Source organism: Polyodon spathula, chromosome 13 (genome assembly GCF_017654505.1).
Source record: "Polyodon spathula isolate WHYD16114869_AA chromosome 13, ASM1765450v1, whole genome shotgun sequence".
Classification (NCBI taxonomy): domain Eukaryota; kingdom Metazoa; phylum Chordata; class Actinopteri; order Acipenseriformes; family Polyodontidae; genus Polyodon; species Polyodon spathula.
Window position 1 is genome coordinate 10026461 of NC_054546.1, and position 25088 is coordinate 10051548.

General features: G+C 35.5%; 3 protein-coding genes and 1 long non-coding RNA gene across 9 annotated transcripts; 1 reads left to right on the forward strand and 3 right to left on the reverse strand.

Moving 5' to 3' along the window:
- Window positions 1–364: 364 nt before the first annotated feature.
- Window positions 365–7590, reverse strand: LOC121326295 (dual specificity protein phosphatase 13-like). Its single transcript, XM_041269551.1, has 4 exons — window positions 7372–7590; window positions 4449–4601; window positions 3755–3975; window positions 365–1552 (listed from the first exon to the last, which is right to left on the reverse strand). Exons 2-4 carry the CDS (start codon window positions 4598–4600, stop codon window positions 1338–1340), a joined length of 588 nt encoding a protein of 195 aa, XP_041125485.1. The 5' UTR covers window position 4601; window positions 7372–7590; the 3' UTR covers window positions 365–1337.
- On the forward strand, window positions 5470–11546 carry LOC121326296. Its single transcript, XR_005951441.1, has 3 exons — window positions 5470–5656; window positions 5802–6147; window positions 11462–11546. It is a non-coding gene; the product is annotated as an uncharacterized LOC121326296 (long non-coding RNA).
- LOC121326294 (dual specificity phosphatase 29-like) lies at window positions 8389–14669 on the reverse strand. 6 transcript variants are annotated; one of them, XM_041269545.1, is made up of 6 exons: window positions 14616–14669; window positions 13643–13670; window positions 11451–11636; window positions 10901–11121; window positions 10322–10324; window positions 8389–8862 (listed from the first exon to the last, which is right to left on the reverse strand). In XM_041269545.1, the coding sequence occupies exons 1-6, from the start codon at window positions 14635–14637 to the stop codon at window positions 8645–8647; spliced, it is 678 nt and encodes a 225-aa protein (XP_041125479.1). In that variant the 5' UTR covers window positions 14638–14669; the 3' UTR covers window positions 8389–8644. The 6 variants fall into 6 exon arrangements, with proteins under 6 accessions (XP_041125479.1, XP_041125483.1, XP_041125482.1 ...); XM_041269549.1 differs by lacking the exon at window positions 14616–14669 and adding an exon at window positions 14003–14173; XM_041269548.1 differs by lacking the exon at window positions 14616–14669 and adding an exon at window positions 13974–14173.
- A 6153-nt stretch (window positions 14670–20822) lies between these two features.
- LOC121326106 (dual specificity protein phosphatase 13-like) lies at window positions 20823–24301 on the reverse strand. Its single transcript, XM_041269276.1, has 3 exons — window positions 24024–24301; window positions 23416–23633; window positions 20823–22368 (listed from the first exon to the last, which is right to left on the reverse strand). The coding sequence occupies exons 1-3, from the start codon at window positions 24188–24190 to the stop codon at window positions 22172–22174; spliced, it is 582 nt and encodes a 193-aa protein (XP_041125210.1). The 5' UTR covers window positions 24191–24301; the 3' UTR covers window positions 20823–22171.
- Between the last annotated feature and the right edge of the window lie 787 nt (window positions 24302–25088).

The window sequence follows — 25088 nt, forward strand, 5'->3', positions numbered from 1 at the left end:
GGGTTTATTTTCTAGCACTGCGGTCATCTGGAGTACCAATGACATTTATTTAATTGTTCTGTTTAATTTATTGTAATAACTTGTGTCCTGAGTATTTCTATTTTACCAGGCAATTGATCATCCACTTTAGCCTGTCTGGTCATTTCTTGTGAAAATCTAATCGCCACGTGTCCATGCCTTGCAAACTACTTTTTAACAACTTCTGCATTTTTTGCCAAGATTAGTCTGTTCTATATTAAGTTATATGACACAACGTTTTGTAAAATGAAACTCTTCTAATTCAGTTAAAGAATAGTTTTATTGCAAATGTGAACCACCTTCACTTGCTTTGCTTGTTTGTTTGTGTTCTGTACCATAACATGATACCAGCTGTATTAGTATTGGAATGCAGCTTGGTAGTACAGACTACTATGCAGTTGTGTTGAGTTCATGTAGGCTTATATTGCTGAAGGTGTCCAGCTCAGAAGGGTTTAAGTCCAGTAATGGGACCTGACTGGTACTTTACTATACTGTACTCTAGTAGCATTCTAATAGGGCTTATCCCACACTCGGACAAGACAGCTAGGTGGAATCTAATGTAATACCCTTAAAATGCAAACCCTGAGTAATGGGCCTACTATTTCTACTTAATCAACACACAGGGAAACTAATATCAAACCTTTTCTCATGCATGTATATTTTCTCAAATCTTTCTTTATTATTTACCGTTCACATCTCATCATTGTGTCTTGGGAGTCAATCTGTTACAGTCTCTAAACCCTCTGAAGGTACAGAACACAATTTCACCACAAAGACTTGTTTGTGCACCACTGATGTTTAAAACAACTCTTCCGAAGAAGAAATCTGTTTTGTAAATGTTCAGTGTTAAAATATTAGTGAAACGAAAAACATTGAACAAATACCCCCGCCTTCATTTGGGCATTATCAACACAGGACGTTTATTCTGGTTTCTGCTTGGAAGAAACTTTAACTCTTGTAGGTCTTAAAGGAACAGTGTATTCACAAAACTTTTAACTCGAGTTATATAAGTCAAAGTCTAATTTTCATGAAAAAGCATTCTTAAGAAACCAACTGCTTGTTTATATATTTCCATCATGTAGTGTGTTTGCCAAATGGAATTCAAGAAATGGTAAGCACTTGGATTATGTAGAGCATCGTGTCAGAGCCAGTTATAGGTAGAGAACTATTGTTTATTTGCTGAACAATTCAGGGGCATTCCAATTCAGTTAAATTATATGTATTTATTTATTTCTAGGATGCTTTATTCAAACTATTTAAAAATATTAATTGTAGAAGCTGCTTCTTTAAACAGAAGAGTGATACATTTACAAACAGAATTATTGGGGCTCCTTTTTCTTTCTTCTCTCTAGTGTTAGAGTGAGGTCTAGTTGTCTAAGCTGGCTCAAAAATCCTGAATTGGGAAAGATATCTCTATGTTTGCAGACTGCCTTGATTGCATCCAGCAGTGTCACATTCTTGCAGATCATTAGGTAGGCTAACACCAGAGTCGCAGAGCGACTGACACCCATTGCACAGTTGACAAACACTTTCCCTGCAAGAAAAAAAAAGCTTATATATATATCATTAACAAATACATATGTTAGCATAACAAATTAATCTGCTGTGTTATGTACATCTCTTTTACCCTAGCGTTTCTTCTACACACTTAGGGGTCTATTCATAAAGGGTTAGCGCCTGTCGAAATGCGAAAACAGGAGTACATGATTTAACGGCAGTTGCTATTCATAAGAGATAATCCAGATGCGTCATTAAGCCCCAGAGATTCAGGCATGTTTTTAATGAATTGAGAGAAAGGTTAACGATTACCTCATTAGCATAAAGTTGTCATTGGTCCTGAGCATCAATCTGCTATTCGTAAGCGTGAATGACAGCAAAATGCTGTCAATAACTAGGAGTTATTGAACGCTTTTTCCAGTCAAGTCAAAACTAATGACAGCCTCGGCAGACTCTTTTATTACTACACTTGCTCTGTTATACAGTTTGACATACCCGTGATTAGCACTGCATATTTTGAAAAAAATTAAAAAATCAGTAGCTTTATTTGAAGGAAAATGTTTAACATAAATATACACTCACACAAGAACATATTCTGGCATAATCATTTTGAAACAACGCTGTGAAGAGGAGAGCAAGTGAGAGACTGAGTATAGACAGATTTTATTGTTATTATTTCTTTGCTGTGATCCACGGGTGACAGCAGTCTTTGTATTTCTTTTACCTGTGTTCACAATAAACAGTTTGGATGAATACTGCCTGTGTGAACGTGTTTATTTTCATGGAGCATTACAGTATACCAGTGCTACTGAAGCAGTTGGTGGGAAATTTGGGCTTGCTTGGTATTGCAAAAAACACTGATCAAGCCACAGTGCGATTCGAAAAGGGAGCCTTTTGTTTTTTAGTCCTGCAATGAAGAATGGAAATCTTATGTGTGTGTGTATGGAAATGTGTTTACCAGCATTGCCAAACAAAATGAAAACACAAAGCATTTATTTATTTATTTATTTCTAAATTGACACGTCCTGAATTTTTGGCAGGCGTGATAGGGACAGGTTTTACAAATTGCCCATGACTGGCAGCTGCAGACTTTAGTTTTGGTAGTACTGTTGGTGGATTCCTTTATTCTTTTTACTATCGACGGCAACCAGGGAACATTAATAATGCTGTCATCAAAAAGAGGCTGATTTTTGTTCTTGAACGACTGTACATCCATTTATAAAGTGCCTTACGACAGTCGCCCATATTCTCAAATCATTTTATGAATAGCAACATGGGCAACTTTTGTTAGTTTTAAACAAAATTTGTTGTATTACGGCAGTCTGCAAGTACTTTTATGAATAGGGCCCTTAGTGAGCTGCAAAATTTAAAGCTGTGCGACTCAGAAAGGTTTAAAATGAACCTTCTCATTCTCCCCAAGCTGTTGCTACAACCAGATACTCGCTCCAAATGTAGAAACCTTGCAGATGCCTATGTGAAGTGTTGCAAAAGTGCAGGTTACTGCACTGACATCTGTAGCTGCCACCTCAGTTACAGGCATGGCATACTGGAGTTCTGGTGACTTGAGCCAACTGTGTCATACAGCTGTCAAGTCAGGGAAATAGCTCCATGTTTCCCATGCTGTTTTCTTGCCCCATCTAGCTAATAGCATTTGGGTTTCTTTACCTCGTTCGGCTTTTGCTATTGCTTTAAAACTGTCATATATAACCTTGTCCCTTCTGATGAGTGAGCAACGTGTTGCAGACATATGGCATGCTTCCTAGTTGTCGGGTATTTTAAGTATACTTGAACAGTAACTGCTTCATCTACACCCAATGTCCTATTTGATTTAAAGTAGTCTGTGACTGTTTGGTGACACTGAAGTCTTAAACTCATACCAGCAATCCCAATGGGGTTTAAATCTGATGACAGTGCAGGCCAATGCAGAACTTTAATTGTGATCATCGGCAGCTTATTTCAAAACTGGTCTTTTCATAGAGGAAGTGTAAGAACCATTAGCAGAGCTCAATATTAAAACAATGGCAGAACAATGGCTTTAAACAAATGATACACAGTGGTCTATAGTACTGCAATGCATTACCACAGTGTGGTTCGGTTCGTACCACTGTGATTGGTATGCCAAAATATGAAAACGTAACCACTGTATGTAGTCATAGCATTGCAGCTGCCCTTTAGCTACTTCGGTCCCTTGGTATTGCCATTGAAGACCATTTAGTAAGTGCAGTGTATACACAATTACCTTTTGGTGAATTAAGACCAGCCCTTATAAACTTAGCAGTTGGATAAAAGAATGGGCTCAGGTCAAACTTGGGGTCATCATCTGCCTCTACGCCAAGGTAATGCATCTGCGTGTCACTGTAGTACTTTGCTCCGGTGTTAATATGGTATATTCCATGAGCAGCATTGACAATATGGGTGATACCAAGATTAAGCAGTGTGCCTTTGTCTCGTGCAGCGTACCTAAAAAAATAAAATTAGAAGTTTTAATTTAATTATATTTAAGTTAACAATAATAAATCATATTTTGCAAAAAATAAATGGGTGAATGAATACAAGAAGGAATAGACTTCCAATGATCTAAAAAAAAAAAGAGAGAATGTGACATATGCTGACCAAAAAAAGTCAATAGGTTTGTTACAAACACATTGAAGTACATTTCTTCTTTTGCCCAAACATTGTAGTGTGTTCAAGACCTGCATTACGATGTTTTGATGGCCAGTGTATTAAAAGAAAATGCTTGGTAATAAATCCAATCTTATGGTGCAAGGCTAAGAAAAGGCAGAAGTTTCAATGCTAGAGCTACTAAACTGTTTCACTTAGAAATCCAACAGTGTTTTAGGCCTGGGTCTGCTTTTTTAGTTTACTTAGTAAAAATCGAGTTCAGTTGTTCAATACAGGAGTGTTTAAGTAACTCAATAGTTTACAGTACATACGCATCTCCTATATATATATTTGGCCAGACTTCATTGACATGTCCAGTAGATTTTTGGTTCACCATCAGCAGGCTCTGGAGCTCAGAAATAGATGGGGTTTCATACTTGTCCTTGCTTTCTTGCTTGTCTTCATGCACAGATTTCCCAGCCATTCTAAAACAGATATTTAAATGAAGATGTGACATTTGATCCAGTTGATCAGATTTTCTCATTCACCCACCTTCTTAAGCTCATTAAGTAGAATCAAAATAATTTAAATAAGATACTGGCAATAATGGTTCTGAACCAGAGGTATATGATAAAGAATACTGATTAAAAAAAAAAAAAAAAAAAAAAAAAAAAAAAATACCATTAAGATATAGCATAAATTTTCATTAGTATACTCTTTTTAAAATGATGTAACCTCAGAATGCGCTTGTTTATTGAACTGTAAAATATTACACACCAATAAATGTTATTTACAAAAGTTCTGTACTTTTAACAGCACTCTGTGGCCCTGTGTATTTTAATTAGCAATCATGAAATAAGGGTTCTGTCTGTTCTGGAATACCTACTCCTGGACCCAACACCACCACATGGTTTTTATTGTATAGGGATTGATTGAGTCTGAACTTTGACCTCTGCTTGTATCACTGACCTCTTAAATGACTTCCCCTTGCATTCCAAAATGGGATATGCCATTGGCCTGTGTCCTGTGCTATGTGCAGAAATCTGAGATGATTGTGCAAGCAGAGAATTGGAAAGATGCATGATGATCCTTTGCAAAAGCGAGCAAATGAACAAAACCATATAAATGGTGCTTTACACAGGGTGATGTATATGGAACTCAAAGTACAGACTAATCAGTAAAGCACAGTATTTAAAAACACACACCAACTGTACTTCAACAGCTGTGTTAAACAACATTATTTGGAAACGCTCCATTTCATTCTTATAACATGAATCATTAACCAGTGTCAAAACCCAAAGCTGCCTCCTGCTCACTGACTATAATCATGATTGCAAACTATATGGAGATATTGCAACTTCAACACCAGTGTGGGTAACCATGAGTGCTTACACAGGTCCTTGAGAGTTCAGTCAGCTGAGTAAATTAATAGAGAGCTGACTTTATCTTGTACTACACAGCTCAACCTAAATTAAGTGTCTATTTTTTTAAGGTGTCATTCAATGGTATGAGAAAAGCAAATTTGCTTTGCTGTTTACTGGTTAGTAAGACCACTAATGCAGGTTTTACTGTATCTGTTTTTTATAGTCTTTTACATGTGGTTATTATATTTGTAAATAAACTTTGCTGGTATTTATTTTAAATTCTTTACAGAACTTTTAAAACATTTTTTTTTTTTTTTACAGCATAAAAATATACAGAAACTCTGAGGCTTTGCCTGATGTTACAGGAAACTCCTTCTAGATTATTGGCTTGCTGAGCAAAGCCCTTTATATCCTTGGAGCATCGTCCCCTGCTGCTGCCTGCTCATGGTTACACAAGATCACAGCTACAAAAGGAATGTGAAAGTTCTGCTTCCAGATACAGGGACACAAGTTGAAGGCTATGAGCCCTGAATGGGTTAATACTAGGGTGTCTGGAGAGACAACTGTTTGAAAATGGATCTCAAGACAGCTGAGTGTTTTTAAATGTATAATTAGGACTTCCAACTGCAGTTGTTCCTGGCAGCAACTCAAACCAGACTGTTGCTTGGTAAGTAGTTTTGGAATTCAAGTCTATTTTGTTGCTTTGAATTAGTTAGTTTTAGATTTAGTTCTAGATTATTTGAATACACCTCTAAATATTGCTCCACTGTAGTTGATTGATTTGAGTTAAAATCCATCTGGTTGAAAGCACCTCTCTGATGCACTTCAAGCCAGAACATAGAGAGAAGGGCAGCAGACAATCATTCTGATTCCCATTGATCAGTTAGGCTTTTCAGCTTTAGTGAATCTTTTATGAGGTACCCACATAACTTAGCCCCATAAATGTAAAGTAATTTGAATAAGAATGTATTGTAGTCTAATACTGTCAAATATGATATACAGAAAAAAACTAGTTATTTTTAACATCCTTTCACTATGATATATTACACTTTGATGTGCTTTTACCGTGTTAAACCTTTGAAAGTTATTATACACAGAAATAACCAACATATAACTGTCAATATTAATAAATAAACTTCTAGTATTTCGCTCCAGCTCTATGTTCAAAAGCATTGAGTTTTAAGGAAATTTGCATTTGTGTCACATTTTTTTTCTTGAAAATTGTACAATGAAGATATGTTGGTGATCCATGGAGCCTGCCGAACCCATGTTACAAAAATCTATGAATTAAAATTATATATAATATATATATATATATATATATACAAATCCATAGATAAGCAAGACACATGTAAAAGCAATTATATATAATATCACCTAGGTGTTAGTACAAGATTACCAAACAGGGAAACCTGCTTAAGGGGAGGCTGTTTTTTTAAAATGGATTACAATAGGTCCTAATCACCCTTGTATCCCTTTATTGATGATAATGGGATTCTAACGCAAAGCAAGGTGTGTGGATTTTAGTGCAAACTCAAATCTTAACCTCAGGTGTTTATAACCTATTGTTAATGAGTTGATAGTAACTTTGGTTCTGTGATTAAGTTTGGTGTCAGCATGTATTGTTGCCTTCAATAATAAGTATGCAAACGACTATATATATAAAGAAAAAACAAACATCTTTTTACATTCAATATTTCTTTATCAGAATATACCTACTCAACATAGTTTTATATATATATGTCTATTATATAATATCTCATACATTGTTTTACATTCAGTTGAAAATGTAGATATTAATAACTTATCATATTAAACGTCTCATGATGCTTCTAATTATCGTGTTACAAACTACTGTCCAGCTATTTAACTAACAAAATAATTTACTTACTTTTAGCTTCTAATTCCTCCTTTTTTCAGAACTATTGGCTTCAGTTTGTTCTATTCCTTAGTGCGTCGTGCAAACCTCAAGAGCTCTCCCCTGAAGCAGTTTCCTTTTTTAATTCGGTGATAATTATAAACCTTCCAGCTACAAATGCAATTCCCAACTGCATCAGACAGGACAGTGATATTTCAAAATATCACTATTTCCAATGGGAAAACAGGCAAATGTGTGTCTTTTCGTTCACATAAAGTCAGAAAAAAACAACAAGATAAATACATGTTAATTTGGATTCATATGTTGTTTTTTCTGACTTTATGTGAACGAAAAGACACACATTTGCCTGTTTTCCCATTGGAAATAGTGATATTTTGAAATATCACTGTCCTGGTCACAAAAACAAAGTTTGTGGGGAATAATAGCCATTTTCTATACTTTTGAGGCATAAGCAATTAGGAAATAACACTTACTACCCAGGAACAAAAAAAAAAAAAAAAAAAAAGAAAATTGTTACACGGTGTTTTCATCATAAGAAAGACGTCAAGTCATTGGAGAGGGTACAGAGTAGAGCAACACGATTAATTCCAGGATTGAAGGGTATGTCATATGAACCATTGGAGCAGGCTGCTGGACAGAGTTGTTGAATCAGAGACTATTGGATCTTTCAGAAATAGACTGGATGCTGTCATGAACTTTACTGTATAACCATCTCTATGACCATAATAACACCTTTAGCTTGCCACCTGGAGGAAGGGTGGTCCTTTTAGCCATGGATTCCCAGAGGTTTCATTTCATTAGGGTTTTTTGTTTTTCTTCTCCTGAGCGCTAACGGACCATGCTTGCATCAAAGTGAGCGAGCATAGGTGGGCCGAATGGCCTTTTCTCGTTCTAGAATTTCTTATGTTCTTATTACACATGTATAGATGTAATTTGTGGCATGGTGCTAAATGTCCAGTGTTGCATATACGTCTCTGTTGTTTATTAACAACTGAATGCAAAATAAATAAATAGAAATACAATTAGACATTTTGGATAGCTGTGCTTTAATATATTTTCATTAGCATTGGGACAATAAAACCAGAGAATAAACACATGCCAGTAAATGCATAGGGCCGCAATCCACTTATGACACAATAATGGTTTATGAGTGAGGCACCAAATCTTCCAAGTCTCTTTCTGTCAGATGGCTAGTATGGTGGTTGTTGATGGATGAGTCCAGTTTGTGGTTTCCTACGTACAGTAGGGTGTAGATAGGAGACCACATTAAGATACATTAAGAGACCTAAACATTGCAATCTCTCCTTAATTTTCTTTCATCATTTAATCTCATGTCTAATTCTCGAAGCTGGCCAAGAAAGCCCATATTAGGAGAGATATTCCTGTGTTCACTGACAGCCTTGACGGCATCCACCAGGGTCTTGTTTTCGTAAATCATCAGGAAGGCCAGCACCAGAGTTGCCGAGCGACTGAGGCCCATTGCACAGTGGACTAACACTTTGCCTGAAATAAAAAGCAAATTCCCTGTTCAGAGAAGTACACCACCATTTAATATCAATGACAAACGATGCATATTACAGATTCAGATAGCATCCTTGCTTTTAAATAGGATGCCTAACCTAAACAATACTGAAAATGGGGGCTTCTTTCGCTAATGAGGTATTGACAGTTTTTTTTTGTAGACATTAATTAAATGATGACTGGTAAAGAAAATAACAACAGAGCAGTTTGAAAATCAAACATTATTGAATTAATTAAACAATGGAAAGTTTGTGAACAGGGTGTGTCATTTAACTTCTCTACGTTATGGAATGGAATTGGCATTTGTTTAGAAAGCATACAGGATCGCAAAGGGCTTTTCAAACTCTACAACTGAACCATGCAAATGTGGCAACTATTGTGCACCTGCACATAATGTGTGTGTGTGTGTGTGTCCCCCTCTCTAAAAGATGACATCTGTTCAAAACGGAAACTGTATGCAACCGTAAAAAGTGGTTGGTTAAAAAAAAATTACTAATCCTGTCGAAATGTTGGGACCTGTGATAAGGTTGTATGTTCTAGATATATGGACACATGATCTTCAAATTATCACACTTAAAAAAAAAAAAAAAAAAAAATCTGGTACCAAAATGAACTTGCATTTTTATCTGCAGGAATTGAATTGGCAGGGCATGTGTATGCAAACAGACTTCATATTTGTTGATAAGGAAAGCGATATGAAAAAGTTAGACTGAGTTTGCTTGTTGTGATGATAACAGAGTAGATTAAGTCTGAACAAAATTCAATTTTTAGGACAAAACTGGGAGGTCCTTCAAGGTGGTCAATTTTAGACTAAAATAGAATGTCTGTTTCTGAGTGTCTTTCAATGAGTTCCTGTACTGAAAACAGACCATGTAAAAGGTAAGTTTGTTTGCATTACTAACAGATAGTGTTAGCTGTAAGGAAACAAGGTTCAACAGTTCTTAAAACATGCGAGCCACAATCTCAAAATATGCAATCCTGTAGACATGTCATTTTTTATATCAAATTTAGGGGTCAAACGATGTGCTCATAAAGTAGAATAATTAAGTAAGACAATCTTGTTCAGTATTGACACTCCTGCCGCAACAATGCGATGCCAAGAAGTAATCCGTACACAATGAAGTAGAATTATATATTATTTATGGGATTCGTGTAGAGCTACTGCCAAGTTAATGTGTTTAATGTAAAACAGAAATAGCAAATGTAAAATAGAAAAATAGTAATGGCACTTCAATACTTTTTGTAATACTATACCTCATTAAAAGGTTTTTGCTCCTTTTAGGTGTCTTATGATCATCAGGTTATTTATTATTAGTTATTCTTTATGGTAGCAGATGGAATAATGTTCCTCTGAGACCCACATGTAAGGAGCAGGATAGATTACTGGTAGTGATCAACAGGGCTTCCCAATAATAATAATATGAACCAGTGGACTACATACCATCTGTTGGAAAGACAGCAAATTTTACCCTTGTTAACAATTAGCATCTTGATCTTCCATGCCAGAATCTAAAATATTTAATGAAATTATACAAACATTTTAATGACCTATTCATTGTCCTTCATGTTATAATATAATGTGTTGTGTCTTGACACGATTTATTGTTTGGGGTTTGACTTTAGCCAGTTAGCCAGTTTCCTGAATTTTTGCTGATGTGTAGTTTGGGTCAGTGAAGTAATGATGTGTGAAGTAGAAAGGATGAGAGAAAGAGAGAAAAACAAAGTGGCGATATAGGGAGAAATAAAGAGAGGAAGGGAATTGTTGAAGAAAAAGTCGATATGATAGAAATGTAAATCACTGTGCAGTCTAACAGCTGTATATTGTTGTAAGTTTGTAAGATATAAAGATATAAAAGTGTGTTGCTGAGTGTTATTGATTACAGTGTTCCTAACTTCTCCATTATCTAGTTCATTCAGTTCAGTTACAATGTTGCCTTGTCTTGGAAAATAAATGTTAACAAAGGTTAATAAATGCTTCATCACTGTGGATAGCACTTCACACAAAGTCTCAGCTACTTACCGCCAGGCGTATCTAAAGCTTTCCTGATGAATTTAGCTGCAGAGTAGAAGAAAGGGCTGATATCAAAAGCTGTTGTGTCAAAAGCCTCAACCCCATGGTAGAGTATGTTCATGTCACTGTAGTACCTTGCTCCAGTGCAGACATTGTATTTCCCATCAGCAGCATTTAGGATGTGAGTAATTTTAAGTGATTGAAGTGACCTCTTGTCTTTAGCTGTCCATCTATTAAATGATAAAATCATTGTTTAACTCAATGCTTGCTGTACAACTATCAGCTTTCTGCAGTCTCTCGACCTATTCTTAAATAAAAAGAGAAAAATCATAACCACTAGCACTGGTGATAGGACTGAGGCTCAGAATAACCAAGGCCACAGTCATGATCTCCAGAAGGAGAATAACAGGGGTACTATTCTGTATTTCTATCCTCTATTAAGAACAGTTGAAGTGGTCTATGCAACTACTGTTTAAATCATTAAAACAACACACTTTTCTAAAGCCCAATACCACACTTAGCGGTCTAAGATACTAACGTAAATGGCTGTTCCTCTTACTTATCTCCCAGGTAGATTCTGGGCCACACTTGGTCGACATGGCCACTTGCTCCTCTTCGTGTCCAGAGCAGATGCTGAAGATCCTGCAAAGATGGGGTTATGTATTCTGATTGGCTCTTGATGGCTGAGCTCACAGTGTTGTTGGTTACTGGCATTCTTCTGCTATGTGCTTTAAAATCTGTGCTTCTGTTAAATTGAATAATATTGATTAAAATTGAGGATGGATGGTGGATTAACACAGCTTCTGATGTCAGAGTTTTTACACCTCAAATATCAAACAGAATAATTGTAGACATGAACTCAGGACTATAATATATAGCCAACAAATGGTTTCTTAAGAACCAACAGTACATTCTGTTATACTGCAGAGATACTAATGTATGCACCTTGAACATCAGGGACAACCTGCATTTTATTTGTGTTGCTGATATCTGAGTTAGGCATAGTTAGTGATCCCAAATGAAAGTCACTTTCATATTTCCTGTCCATCCCTACAGGTGCAGTGAAATGTCTGTGAGGTTACAAGATCTAAAATTGCTTACATAAACCTGCCTGTTTTTTTGCACAGTGGTTAAGACACTTCCCTGGGGGTGTCTGGTCAATGGTTTATGCCCAACCTCTTCCTGTTACATGATGTATTACCACCAATACACAATAAACAAAAATAAGAAAATAATAGATTGTTCCTTATGCTTATATTCACTCTTTCTCAAATGCCAAGATTTATTTGAAATCAAATAGATTCACCAGCACCAGTACGTGCAGAAAATATTGTTTTAACATAAACTCTGTTTCCCAGGGGCCTTGTGAAAGTTAAATGAATTATACTTTACATTTGTAAACTGTATACAAGTGGTTTACACTCAAAGCAATTGAAATATGAAACCTGATTTATCCAGGAGAGTTATGAGAGTGTCTGCAGGAACAGCTGTTTGACATGAGACCCGTCTGCAGCTCAGTGCACTTTTCTAAATTTGGTAAGGCTTACAGAGCCCAGCACACCAGCATCTGTTCAACAGCTTATCCTTATCTGTCTCTTTTAATGACCTCAGCACTGGTATTCTATACTGGCAGACACCAATGATGGCAACTATGCTGGCTCAGAGACATTCTCGACACACTAAAGTCCCCTTTTCTTCAGAATTTCAAGTATGTTGCCACTCTGTACTTTAACTCATTGCTAGAGTCATGTTTACGGACTGTAATCTTGCTAGGGTGAGGCTCTTCTCAATGGTGATGAGAATTGACCAGTTTCCTTCTGGAGGATGGACCCTGCTGTGAGGGGGCTGCTGACATCTGTTAAGTTCTTCCTATCAGAGCTGTGATACTTGAAGATGTGTAGCTGAAGACATTGACAATGCTCAAAAGCAGGTTAGTATAATTACAGTACCTACATTCCCAATATGTGGAAAAACTTGCACCAAACTTGTTCAAAATCAAACGGATCTGAAGAAGATACCTCAATTTCCACAACAAAATGGGCCAGGACTTTTGCAAACGTAGTTCACATTGAAGGGAATTCTGTTATCCTCAAAAAAGTCTATACCAAGTTCTCAGTAAATAGCAACACTATAATTGCTGGAGATATGCATCCCAGGCCTTGTTAAGTTAATGTCCTCTTAACTGTGCAAGAAGGCCCCTGAGAAGACCATACAGTAAGAGACAGTATCAACAGTACTCGATAACGATCACCCCTCTTTCAACTCCTGCAAGTTCCTATTTCGGCAGCAAATGGTGTTCTTGGAAGCAACTGTAATCAAATTTGTTTTGGAAGAATCCTAATGGCTCTAATATGTTTCATGATCTTTGCAGTCATTCTAATAGTACATAATAAATAATAATTGTATTCTGATAAGGTTCTTTGACAATGACTTCAGAAGTCTTTATATTAGTAAGCACCAACACCACCTAATGCACAGCAGTGTTTTGTTAGGAAAAGAAAAGGAAACTTCATCCAAATAACAGATCACTAGATGGCACTGGCTCTTACTTCTATTAATAAAGACATGGTACATATTTACGGCAGGCAACTGTAGAACTGATGAACAGCTCCGTTACTCAAGTGTAGGGTATTTTACACAAACTTAATAAAACGCACAGTATTGGAGTACTTGCAATAAAAAACACACAGAATGACTGCAAACCACATAAAAAGCAAAGGGGACATTTAAAAATGAATGGAAACTACTTACTCGTTAAAAATATACTTAATCTCAAAGTCTGTTAAACAACGAAAAAAACAAAAAGAAGTAAGTGGTGGAGCCAATATCATCTGCAGTACAATATGTTCCATTAATAAATTAAGAAAACAAGTAATAATAATCATTTTTCTATTTACAATTGTATTAATTAAACACAATTTATTTTAAACATCTTAGTTAACAACACATCACACAACTGTGACTTATATACTGGACTGGGGTTTTCAGGACTAGCAAGCATAAGAGGATCAAAATATAAAAATATCGCCTTAGCATTTGTAGTGTTACAGAATGTAATTATCTGCATGCAGAGTATACTTGCCTTGGCTTCTTGGTCTAAGATATACTTACTGGAACTGAAAAATCCAGTTCAACACAAAAGCTTTGTAATCTCTGTAATGCTGATTACATCAAGTAAAAAAAAAGGCCATGTTCAACTATCTGCCTGGAGGTATTTTCTATTTTAAAATCAAACTAGAAGCCAGCTTGTTTTGGCAACACATGCTTGAGTCCTCCATGTTCTGTTGAGCAAGCAAGGATTGCTGCCACATGCAATGCTACATTCATTGTACATGATTAAAGAGCAAAATAAACTGGTTCTGCCAACAATATAACCAGTTAATAAAATGAGCTTTTGTTTTTGTCTTGTAGTGTTTATTATTTGAAGATATAAATGCATGGAACATTCATACTTGGCTACTAGTCTACAGCTTCAAACCCTCAATCTTAAATTCTGAGGTAAGCTTAATTAACTATTTCACAAACGAAATGTTAGTCATTGGCATTAGCCAGATTGTTTTGCAAAACTACTGTTTTACAGCAAATGACAGATTAGTTATCTTGAAGAGATGGGAGAATCATATAATTATAGAAACATGTATTAATAACTCTGTTTAAACACCCAGAACATTAATATATAACATATTTTAAAGGACTACCATCTAATGTTTTAAAATGTTCTTACCTCTTGATGTCCTTATTAACATTCTCACTGGTCCTCCTTTTATTGTGCTGAGAATCTTTTAGTTCGTTTTTCACATTGTTTTCAGTCACTATATGGTCTACCACTGCCATCTAGTGTAGTGTATAGGTTGGCAGCCCTGATGAAAAGAAGAAAGTCTGTTTTGCCAACTGTTTCTTTTTAATATTTCCACAAAAATGAATATCAAAACGCATTATTTTTTAATAAAGAAATTAAACTTTTTGGAATTTTGGAACTGGACCTTTCTAATATGAAGACTACGAGAATCCAAATCTACACAGTCTTCTTATTTAGATAAGCTGTCATGGCCATGCAACTAAAACTGCCACATGAGATTTCTATGAAATGTTGTTCATTGTGCAAACGTACTGTTCATATCTGGAAAATAAATGTATTCCCATATTCCAGGTTGGCTCTAATGAGAAGCAGGTTCATATCATACCACATTTCAAAAGAAACATTTGGTAGAAGAGTGAATAATGTCTTTTAAATACCATTTTCAAGTTTGTAGAATGAAGTGCCTTTTGTCTTTTGTTTTATCAGAAGCATAAAGACAAATATTTTTTTTACATGTTAATTATAATTTTTAAAACTTTTTTATACATCTGCAAAAGTGAACAGAAATTACACGTTCCATTCACCCAAGAACAGGAATTAATAAAACTGAGCTGTTACATATTGTACAAACAAGTTCCATATGTTAAAAGCCAAAGTATAAATATTAATATATACACTGGTTTAAAAATAAAACGATTTAATTGGAACTTATCAGACATTTGGTTGCATGTTGTAATGTGCACTGTAATATTCAGTTAAAGTGCCATAACTGGCTAATACAATTTGAACAAAAACAGAATGTTCTTGTTTTAAAATGGAACTGTCACCCAGTACCAATGCAACACATACTTGAACTCACTAGCATGGTGCCCAGTCTTGCAAGCTACATATGAGTTACTTTGCCATTATAAAGAATGTCTTGGCCTGCTATTGCATAACCTTTCCTCAGGGTAATACTCTGGTATTATAATATAATGGTATCTAACTTGTATGTTATTATTTTAAACACAAAACACAGATATGTATTTAGTTATATTAATATTTTACTTGTTTTCCAGAAATTGTCCAGTAGTGGGTTAATTGTGACTCAGTGTACAGCAAAGCCATAAGTAAATATGAACCTGCACTGTAAATAATACTCAGTCCCACCCTTTATAATGACTGAAACAGGTTGTTAGTATGGTATGCACGTCTTGGAGAAAATTATTTATATGACAGGGAACAATTACCATAACACCCAGATCCAGGAGAATATTCCACAGATATTTATTAAAAGGAACTGTTTTTCTTTTTTCTTTTTTTCATTCTTTTCCACTTGTCACTAAAGAAGCTGACACATTCTTAATTTGTTTTGTAACTGAATATCCAGATCTGTTAACTGTTTTAGAAGACCTGTTTGGATAAATTGCTCTGTTTTGAATAATTTTGTGATTGGTATCCTGGATTGAGAGATGATGATGTAGCATGAGGCAGGCCAACACCAAGGTGGCAGATCTGATAATTCCCAGAATGCAGTGCATTAGACCTTTCCTGTAACAAGTAACACATGGGTATATAAACAAAAACAGATATGATTGGTGATAATTCATTACAGACCTGGACAAAGACTGATATTAAAGTATCTTATTTGACTTGAAATAATAAGAAACACAGAAAAAGAGTAATTATTTTAACAAATGTATAGGCTTGTACCATCTTTTTTTTTCAGTGTTTTGTGTATAAATTGAGCTGCAGCCTTGAAGTAGATGTTCAGATCAAATTCAGGGGAGTCATCTGCAGCTATGCCATACTACTGTATCTTCTTGCCATAGAAGCTTTGGTGGCTGAAGCTTCCCTGTCTGGAATGTGTAGCATTTAATACATGTGTGATACCCATGCTCTGTAATGCACACCTGTCCTGGGCTAATGCTCTTTAGCAAGACAAAATATATTGGTTAATGGTATGTAGATAACCATTGCTCACTTCTTTTTAAAACTAATATGGTTAAAACTGAAGTTGCTTCTTTAAACTGTAAATCATATCACAATATCCTTAGCTTAACAGTTATGTTAGGTTACATAGTTACACAATGAGCACATTGTTGTTAGCATTAGCTGACTCCAGGACTAAAGTACTCACAACACCTTAGGGATTTTTGAGTCAGTGTAAAGGTCTCACCATAGACAAATAATAAAGTAAGGCAAAAGCCACGGTGTAAGTATAAAGCAAACAGCATACTAAAAATAATTATACCATCAATCTAATTAGGTGATCAAAATCAATTAAATGCACCTTAACAAATTGCAAAAAATAGACCCAACAATTTGACTTCTTTTAAAAATAAACACAAAATTAAGAGTTAATTGTAAGTTTGCCCCATACATTGGAATATAACACATAAACAACAAAAAAAAAAAAAAAAACAATCTCCTCATGTAAGGGCCAGCTGTCATCATCACGCCGGTTTATCTCAAGTCTATTTTAAAAATGTCCAAAGAAAAAAGTGCTGTATGTAACAAATTACGTGCAAAAGAAAAAAGTTTTACGTTGTACGTTTTAACTTTTTTCAAAAACACTTGTTAAATTTGTTTTCATTTAAAAAAAGCTCCTTGGAGTCGATACCATCTTCTGCATTATTTGCTTCACAGATGTTCGCGGCAAATAGTGATACATTGCTTTGGATGGCTGAAATTGGTCGCAGCCATCTTATTATGCTGTATACAATATATACTCTGACCTTAAGAATGTTTTCCAACAATTTCTCTTGCATTCGGTTCATTAGTTTAGTTTTAATTTAGGCCATTTGTGAAAAAAATGGTAGAGCTAAAAGTGCTAAGGCAAAAAGACCAAGTTCAGTGAAACCAGCTGCATCGATGTGTTTCGCTACTTCAACCCAGAACTCTTCAATTTGGCTGTCTTCTTCACTGTGCACCCAGGGTACATTGTTGAAAGCTGACCATTGCTGTTCGAGTTTGCCTAGAACTCCACTATAAAGTACAAAAATGATAAATTTGCCAGCTGTGTTTTTTTTGGAACTGAGTACAACAGTTGGGCTGAGAAGGGTATGTGACTCCAGTTGCTGGATATTGAGAGGCAATCTTTGTTTTATCTCTTTCAGAAGCTCAAACATGTAATCTCTGCATCTGCGTTTGACATCCTCTGCTTTCTGAGGTTCGATCTTTGATTCTGACAGTTCTAACTGGAACTTAATTCCAAGTCAACTGCTGAAAGTGGCAAGCTGTCTTTGTTGCAAGTTACGTTGGAAAATCATGAGGTTTCATGATTTGTTGGATCAAACGGCGGTGAAATGTCATTAAATCAGCAAGAAGTTTTGCTGGATTGTGCTGTCAAGCTGAAACAGCTTGTTTACTCTATTGACCTCACTGACAGCGGGCTGATGAAAAAACAGATAGGTTCTGTTTACGAGGTCTTAATACATCTGGTACAGTAGTTCAGCACTGTAGTTCCTTTCGGTGTCCTGTGTAAGCTGAAAGTGCAACTTTAGCTCTTCATACTGAGCAAGCACTCGATCAACTAACTGCGAGCCATCTTATGTCAGAAAACTGCAAAATCTTAAGTGGGGCTTCTCCAACATTAATGGCGGCATATAGATTGCGGTACTTCTTTTGACACTGAGTGCTGTGGGAAAACCACGAGTACGTCTGTGATGCCATGTACTCAATGTTTCGAGGAAGTACATCCATTGCTTTAGATGCACAGAGCTGCAGTGAATGACAAACACACGATGTACACAATTTTTGGATTCACCTCCTGAAATTTTGTTAGTACCGAATTATTTTTCTCACACATTGCATTGCAACTGTCTGTTGCCAGACCAATGCATCTTTCCACTTCTAATTTGTTTTCCTTTAAGAATTTAAACAAGACTGGCAAGCCAACAATCTCGGCAAATGATGTCATGATACGTTTAAATTTTCTGCTGAAGTACCTTAACACCACAGAGTTGTTTGTTTGCACTGATGTCCGTGCCTTCATCCATAATTAAAGAGTATGGCTCTTTGCCAGTGTCTTCCAGCATCTCCTGATGAACAACAGGCCTGATGACAGATTTTATAAGTGGAACTTCTTTGCATCCCAAATGATCTGTGGTAAGGATGCTGGAATGGTAAGCAATATGGGCTGCCAGCTTCAACTCACATATTCTAACGGAGTTGTCAACTTGTACTTTGTTAAATCCTGTGTCAAATAAGCTTCTTGCATTTGAATAGGGAGCCACGTTTCTAATATGTTTCTCTGCCTTACTGTGAGCTAACAGATTGCTATGATGTGCTCAGACTTCACATTTACAGTACCTACACGCTGTTTTTGAGTCAGTGCCAGTTCACTGCTGATCCATTCTTTTAACCCTTTTTCTTTCTCCCAGCAGTATTCTTTTTTTGTATTTAGCCCATATACCCAGTGGCATCTCTGGTTCAAATTAAACTTGTTTTTTTTTCCCAAGCTTTTTAGTGGTTTCGATGTTTCTACCCTGTTTCTTAAAATGGCTGCGTTTCACTGTTGACTAACACAATCATTCGTCTCTCACTCCTGAGTCCACTCGCATGGTCATGCCCAGTTGTGGCTGTGGTCATGCGCAATATGTTATTTTATTGGGAAACACAGTTTTACATTATTTGTTTTCACTGCAGTGGGTAGGCTGCAAAAGTTGTGGACAGGGATCATTTGTTCAATTAAATACTTTTGTGATTAGTTTATTCATTTCTAACTAAGTTATTTTTATATATATATATATATATATATATATATATATATATATATATATATATATATATAAGCACACACTATCTGGTTTGCTCTTTCTTTTTATAAAGATTGAGGAAGGAAAATATTTTGGAGTCCATTAGCTAATGGATAAACAAAATAACCTAAAATTTAATTAACATTAGTTTTAGCGTGAAAATAACACACCTTTGATGCAATGGTGACTTAAACCCTATTGTTGGGCTGAATACTTCATACTCCACTGGAATATTTCAGCCAAATACATTATTTTGTGGCATTTCCATAGTTTTTTTTTTTACAGCCAGTTAAAGAGCAAAAATCCCCATCACACAAAAGAAGCAATTAATACAATTAATCTTTTTAATTGACAAAATAATTCATTGTAGGTCTAAAAAGACTATACATTTTCTTAAACCTGTGTTCTTCTATGGGGTGCTTTCCTAGCTCTCTTTTCCACTTATTGGCAACTGGTCCAATATGTAACACCTTCTTTCTGAGCTCATTCAAACAAACTGAATTTAGCATGGTAAGAATGATGAAGCAGGCAACAGCATCTGAGATGTTCACTATAAAAGTGCCACCACCTTCCCTTCTCCCGAATATTTAAAAATAGCATTATGTACTGTATGCAGTTACATGCAGAAATGTACTCATGCAAGAATTTCAAATGGAGGATGATGTACTTTTATATGCTACATACTAAGCTACCAGAAAGCAAACCCTAAAACAACCAATTATTTTCTCCTAGAAGCTGCTAGGGTCCGCCCAATGTTAAATATCCCGCTGGCAACCTCGCCCTTCAACTTCTTTTACTCAGGCACTGTGAGAGACAGCCCTGCTTGCGATACATCATTGGAAAGAGGAGATTCAGACCCATAGATATAGAAGGATTCTATATCTATGTTCAGACTTTTAAAATGAGGTCCTACTTGTGTATTTCTGGTAGATGACTACATTAGGAGACTTAAATGTGAGTGCTTTGGAATGTTGCTGCTGCGCTGAAAACAGACCTACCTTGGTGCAGTAAACAAACATTTTCATACAAAATCTTTACAAAATAAGAGAAATGGCGACATCAAAGGCACAAGGAACTATTGTCCGATAAATGGTTATATTATTTTTGTGTTTGTGGATCAGATGACGAGACCAGAGCTGTTTAGGGTTATATTGCCATGGTCGACACCTTGCTGTCTATTCAAACCAAAGTGAACAGCCCCATCTTGTGCCACATGATCAGGGTGTCTGGGATGAATAATTTGAATGTTTTCTATTATTATTATTATTTTTTTCTAAAAAGCGTCTTTCTTTTTCTGTGGTTTTTGTAATCCTTATTGAATAGGGTGAGTTTCAGACTATTTTTTTATGAAAGCCTAGTATGTGCACATTAATTTCATGTATGACATGTACCTGTAACATTTATAGTTAAAGAGTTATAACCACAAATCTAACAACAGTAAAAAAAACAATCGAAAATAGCTCGGACCCTAAAGAGTTAACAACCCCCATCCCCTTAAGGGTTGCAGAACTGTTAACCATGATCATATAGTCTTTTCACAGATGGTTATAAATTATCATTACTGGTTGCTGTGTAACAGGATTAAACTTCAGTGATTTGAGTTTCTATATATGCAGCCTTTGATAAGTCTAAAATCCTATTTCAAACCAAGAATGCCTGTTTGGCAGGAATGGTTATTATTTAATGCAGTTATAATGATTTGAAAAAATATAAATAATTTAAGATATAATCCTGCAGAGATTCATCCTTACTGTACCCAAATAAATATCCTGGAAACTGAGGAAAGCCTTTTACAGTTGATAATGTCTGCTTTGAAGATGAATTAAATCTAAAGCAGAGTGCCATTTTGAATGTGTAAAGTAGGCTCTATAGAATGTACAGTTGTTTGCATTATTTTGTAGTATACCAGGAATGCACAATTAAAACACTCTTTTTGGCATGCTTTGTAAAACATTATTGTTACAGGGCTACATGAAAAGTTATCAACAATAAACAATAGTATATTTTCATATACATTAAAATAACATTATGTAAATTGCTCTTTAAGCTTTTAACAACACCAACAGTTCTAAGGGATAATTTCCATTAAGTTAAACTATTTTAACATTTAACAAGATACAGAGTATATAAACCAGACTATGCAATTTAGCGAAATCTTCTGCAACTGCAACAGGCATATCTCTTTGACTGTTATAGATGATATTATATAGAGGATGAAATAAATTGCTTTTTCTATACAAAGGACAGAATCAAAGAATACCACACAGTTTTAGATTATATTGTTCATTTGCAAATCATACAGTGGGAGACTTACACCAAAGCATCCAGTTATGTATTCTTCACACTAACAATAGCTGTATTCACTCTGTGACAAAGGGGATCAGCAGTGTCTTGCAGATTGTAATTTAAACTATGCTAGCAAGGCTGAATCTGTGAATAAACATAATTGAAAACCACATCTGAACATTAGTATTTACAATTATATGTTTACTTTGTCTCTTTTCTCAGACTATGGAACAGTGTTCTATAATGTTTCTCACAGCTTATAGACCAATCGTCAACACAGCTGTTGGCCACAGATTACAGCACAGCATTATGATTCAGTTCAGATTAGTCTGAAAAACACATGGTTCTTACTACTGGGATCATGTACTGTATTCTAGAGTTGCCTGAGAACACACAGAAAATACCAATTTGATAGCCAGTGATACTGACATGCAAGGACCTAGATCCCTATTCAGTTTAATATCTTTCTTTATGTAAATTGATATCTAAAGTCCGTAACTGTTTGAGGAAACCCCTGTTTGGAAAAATCCACCTGTTTTCCTTCACTTTTTTGATGGCATCAACCAAGGAGAAGTGGTGATAAAGCATTAGATAGGCCAACACCAAGGAGGCAGATCTGCTCACTCCTACAGCACAATGCACAAAAATCTTGGCTGTGAAGTAAAAAACAGAAATCTTGGATTAGGCAATATGAAATAATTATGCAGTTTTACAACTACTTATAATTTTGTAAAACTACCAGAAACTTACAAATGCAATGAAAGGGGTTGTAGCTAACACAATACACCATAAATCTCCCTTGCTGTGCTGCCTTTATTTGCTATAAGGGTTTCAAAACTTCATAATTTAGCAAAAGAAAGTGCACAACAGGTTGGATTTATGGAATTATTTCATTAGCTATAACTACTTTAATACATATCCTTTTACTACTATCGAGGCTACAAAATAGCATACTTAGCATACAAAATATAATATACATATAATAATATTATTCCTTTTTTAAATTCGTCATTTGAATGGCTTCACAGACACTGATTACCACTACCTTGTTTTAAGATTAGTGCTAATCGAGATTTCCAAATACTGATGGTTGAACTTCACTCACTGTTTAGAAATTGCACATGAGCTGGAATGGGGTTGTTTTCAAAGCCAGGTATGTGAAGGCAATGGAAAACTTTAAACTAGAAACAGCTTCTGATACTACAGTTCATTCTTCGCATTCCTTTGCTGCATGCCTCATTGAAAACTAAACTAAGTAGGACTTCACACACCAGCTTAACAACTGCAATTATGCCTGGGTCTTTGCTGCTGGCTTTTGCTGACAAAATCATATTGCTAATGGTAAATGTTAAGTTTGTACTTTACAAATGACCGTATTTTCAAAAGACAGAAGTTTGTTTTTATTAATTGAAGAACATCAGTGTTCAGACATACTCACATAAACAATTGCTTTTCAGGACCATTGGGACATTATTTCATAAACAGGTTGCATTCTTTGATAAGAGATTGTTTTCACGTGTGATGAGGTAATGACCTGGTGGCTATGCTAAGGGTTTCACAAGAAATCCAGAAGGCTGTTATCAACCAACCACTGCCATGCAAATGTTCTTATAATACATTTTCTTGATCTACTCAACAGTTTAAAGGCAGGAATACAGGTCATGAATAGTACACTTAGAAAAAAAAAAAAAAATTCTTACCCCCTGGAGAATTGATTGCCTTATGTATATAATCAGCTGACGAATAAAAATATTGACTCAGGTCAAAATCTGGCAGATCATTAGCTGGGACTCCATGATAGTCTACAGTTGTACCATAAAAATCTTGACTTCCTTTGCAGCACATTTTCCCATGAGCAGCATTTAGAATATGAGTGATTCCCATCTTCCACAGGCCATATCTATCATGAGCCATATACCTGCAACAAATAGAAAAATAACACTGAAGTAAAACACTTAAATCTAGAAATCAGTCCAACTTGTTGTGGCTATGATATGAAAGTCAATTAAAATGCACATTACCCCAAATACCAAATACTGTGTCAACCAGAACAGTGTTACAGGAGTTATTGAGGGCGTGGCACATTGTATTTGGAGCAACTGTAGATTACTAGTCGACTGTACCATTTGAAAATTTTAAATAGAAAATCTGAAATCGATCTTAAATAAAGGATGAATGGCAGCCTTTTCAAATCAAAAAAACATTTTATTTTTTTACTATTTTAGTTAGACATAAAAAACACAGTCATGGATCATTAAAAAATAACACACCATAGTACAAACTTTGCAAAAGTCTTCTCTGTACTTACATATCCCCAAGGTAGATGTTAGGCCACACTTCATCTACATGTCTACAGGACGACTGGCCACTATACAATATGTCCTCTAGCTGTTTAACAGATGGGGTTTCAACTTCAGTGCTGGAGTTTTCAAAAGATTTTGATAAATTACAATGTAATATTTCTTCTGTGGTCATTTTGTGAGCTGGTTTGTTTTCTCTTGATCCTCATGTTTGTTTGTTTTTTCTCTATCCCCAGCAGCTTGTTTATTTTTGATTTGACATGTCTGTCTCACTTTACTGAGACATCTGCCAGCAGGTGCAGAGTGCAACTCTTATACAGCAAAACACATATATCTATAATCGTTTGCGTGATTTATTTTAATTGCTAATATATATCCTGCCCGCTATTACAGTTTTGTCACATGATTTTATCGGTAATGTAATCCCAGTTTTACATATAGACTGCTCGTTCTCAGGGTTCGGCCACTTTGCTTTTATAATTTTCCAAATTCTAGGCCGATTTGGTTTTCAGATAACGCCCCAAATTCTGGGCTGATTTGGTTTTCAGATAATGCCCCAAATTCTGGACCGATTTGGTTTTCATTTGTTTTTATTTTTTGTTTTTAGAAAAGGAAAAAGGAATTTTCAAGCAAGTATCTAATTCACTGCAATGTAGTTTCTTCATTGTAATAAAGAAATACATTAAAAAAACAAAACAAAAAAAAAAACATTTTATTTCTGTTTCTTCATAAAAAAATACAATGTTTTCTGTGTAGAGTAAAAAAAAAAATACATTAACTTTGATTCATATACTAAGGGTTACTCTTTAAAGAATTCACAATCCAGTTATCATGTACTTTTTATGATAAACTGAGCATGCATGACTTAGAAACTCGGCTGTTAGCTGAGCAGAATATCCAAAAACGGGGCTGAATTCAGAAAAGCAAAGCGGCCCAGAATCTGGGACGTTATCTGAAAACCAAATCGGCCTAGAATTTGGAAAATTATAAAAGCAAAGTGGCCGAACCCTGAGAACGAGCAGTCTATATGTAAAACTGGGATTACATTACCGATAAAATCATGTGACAAAACT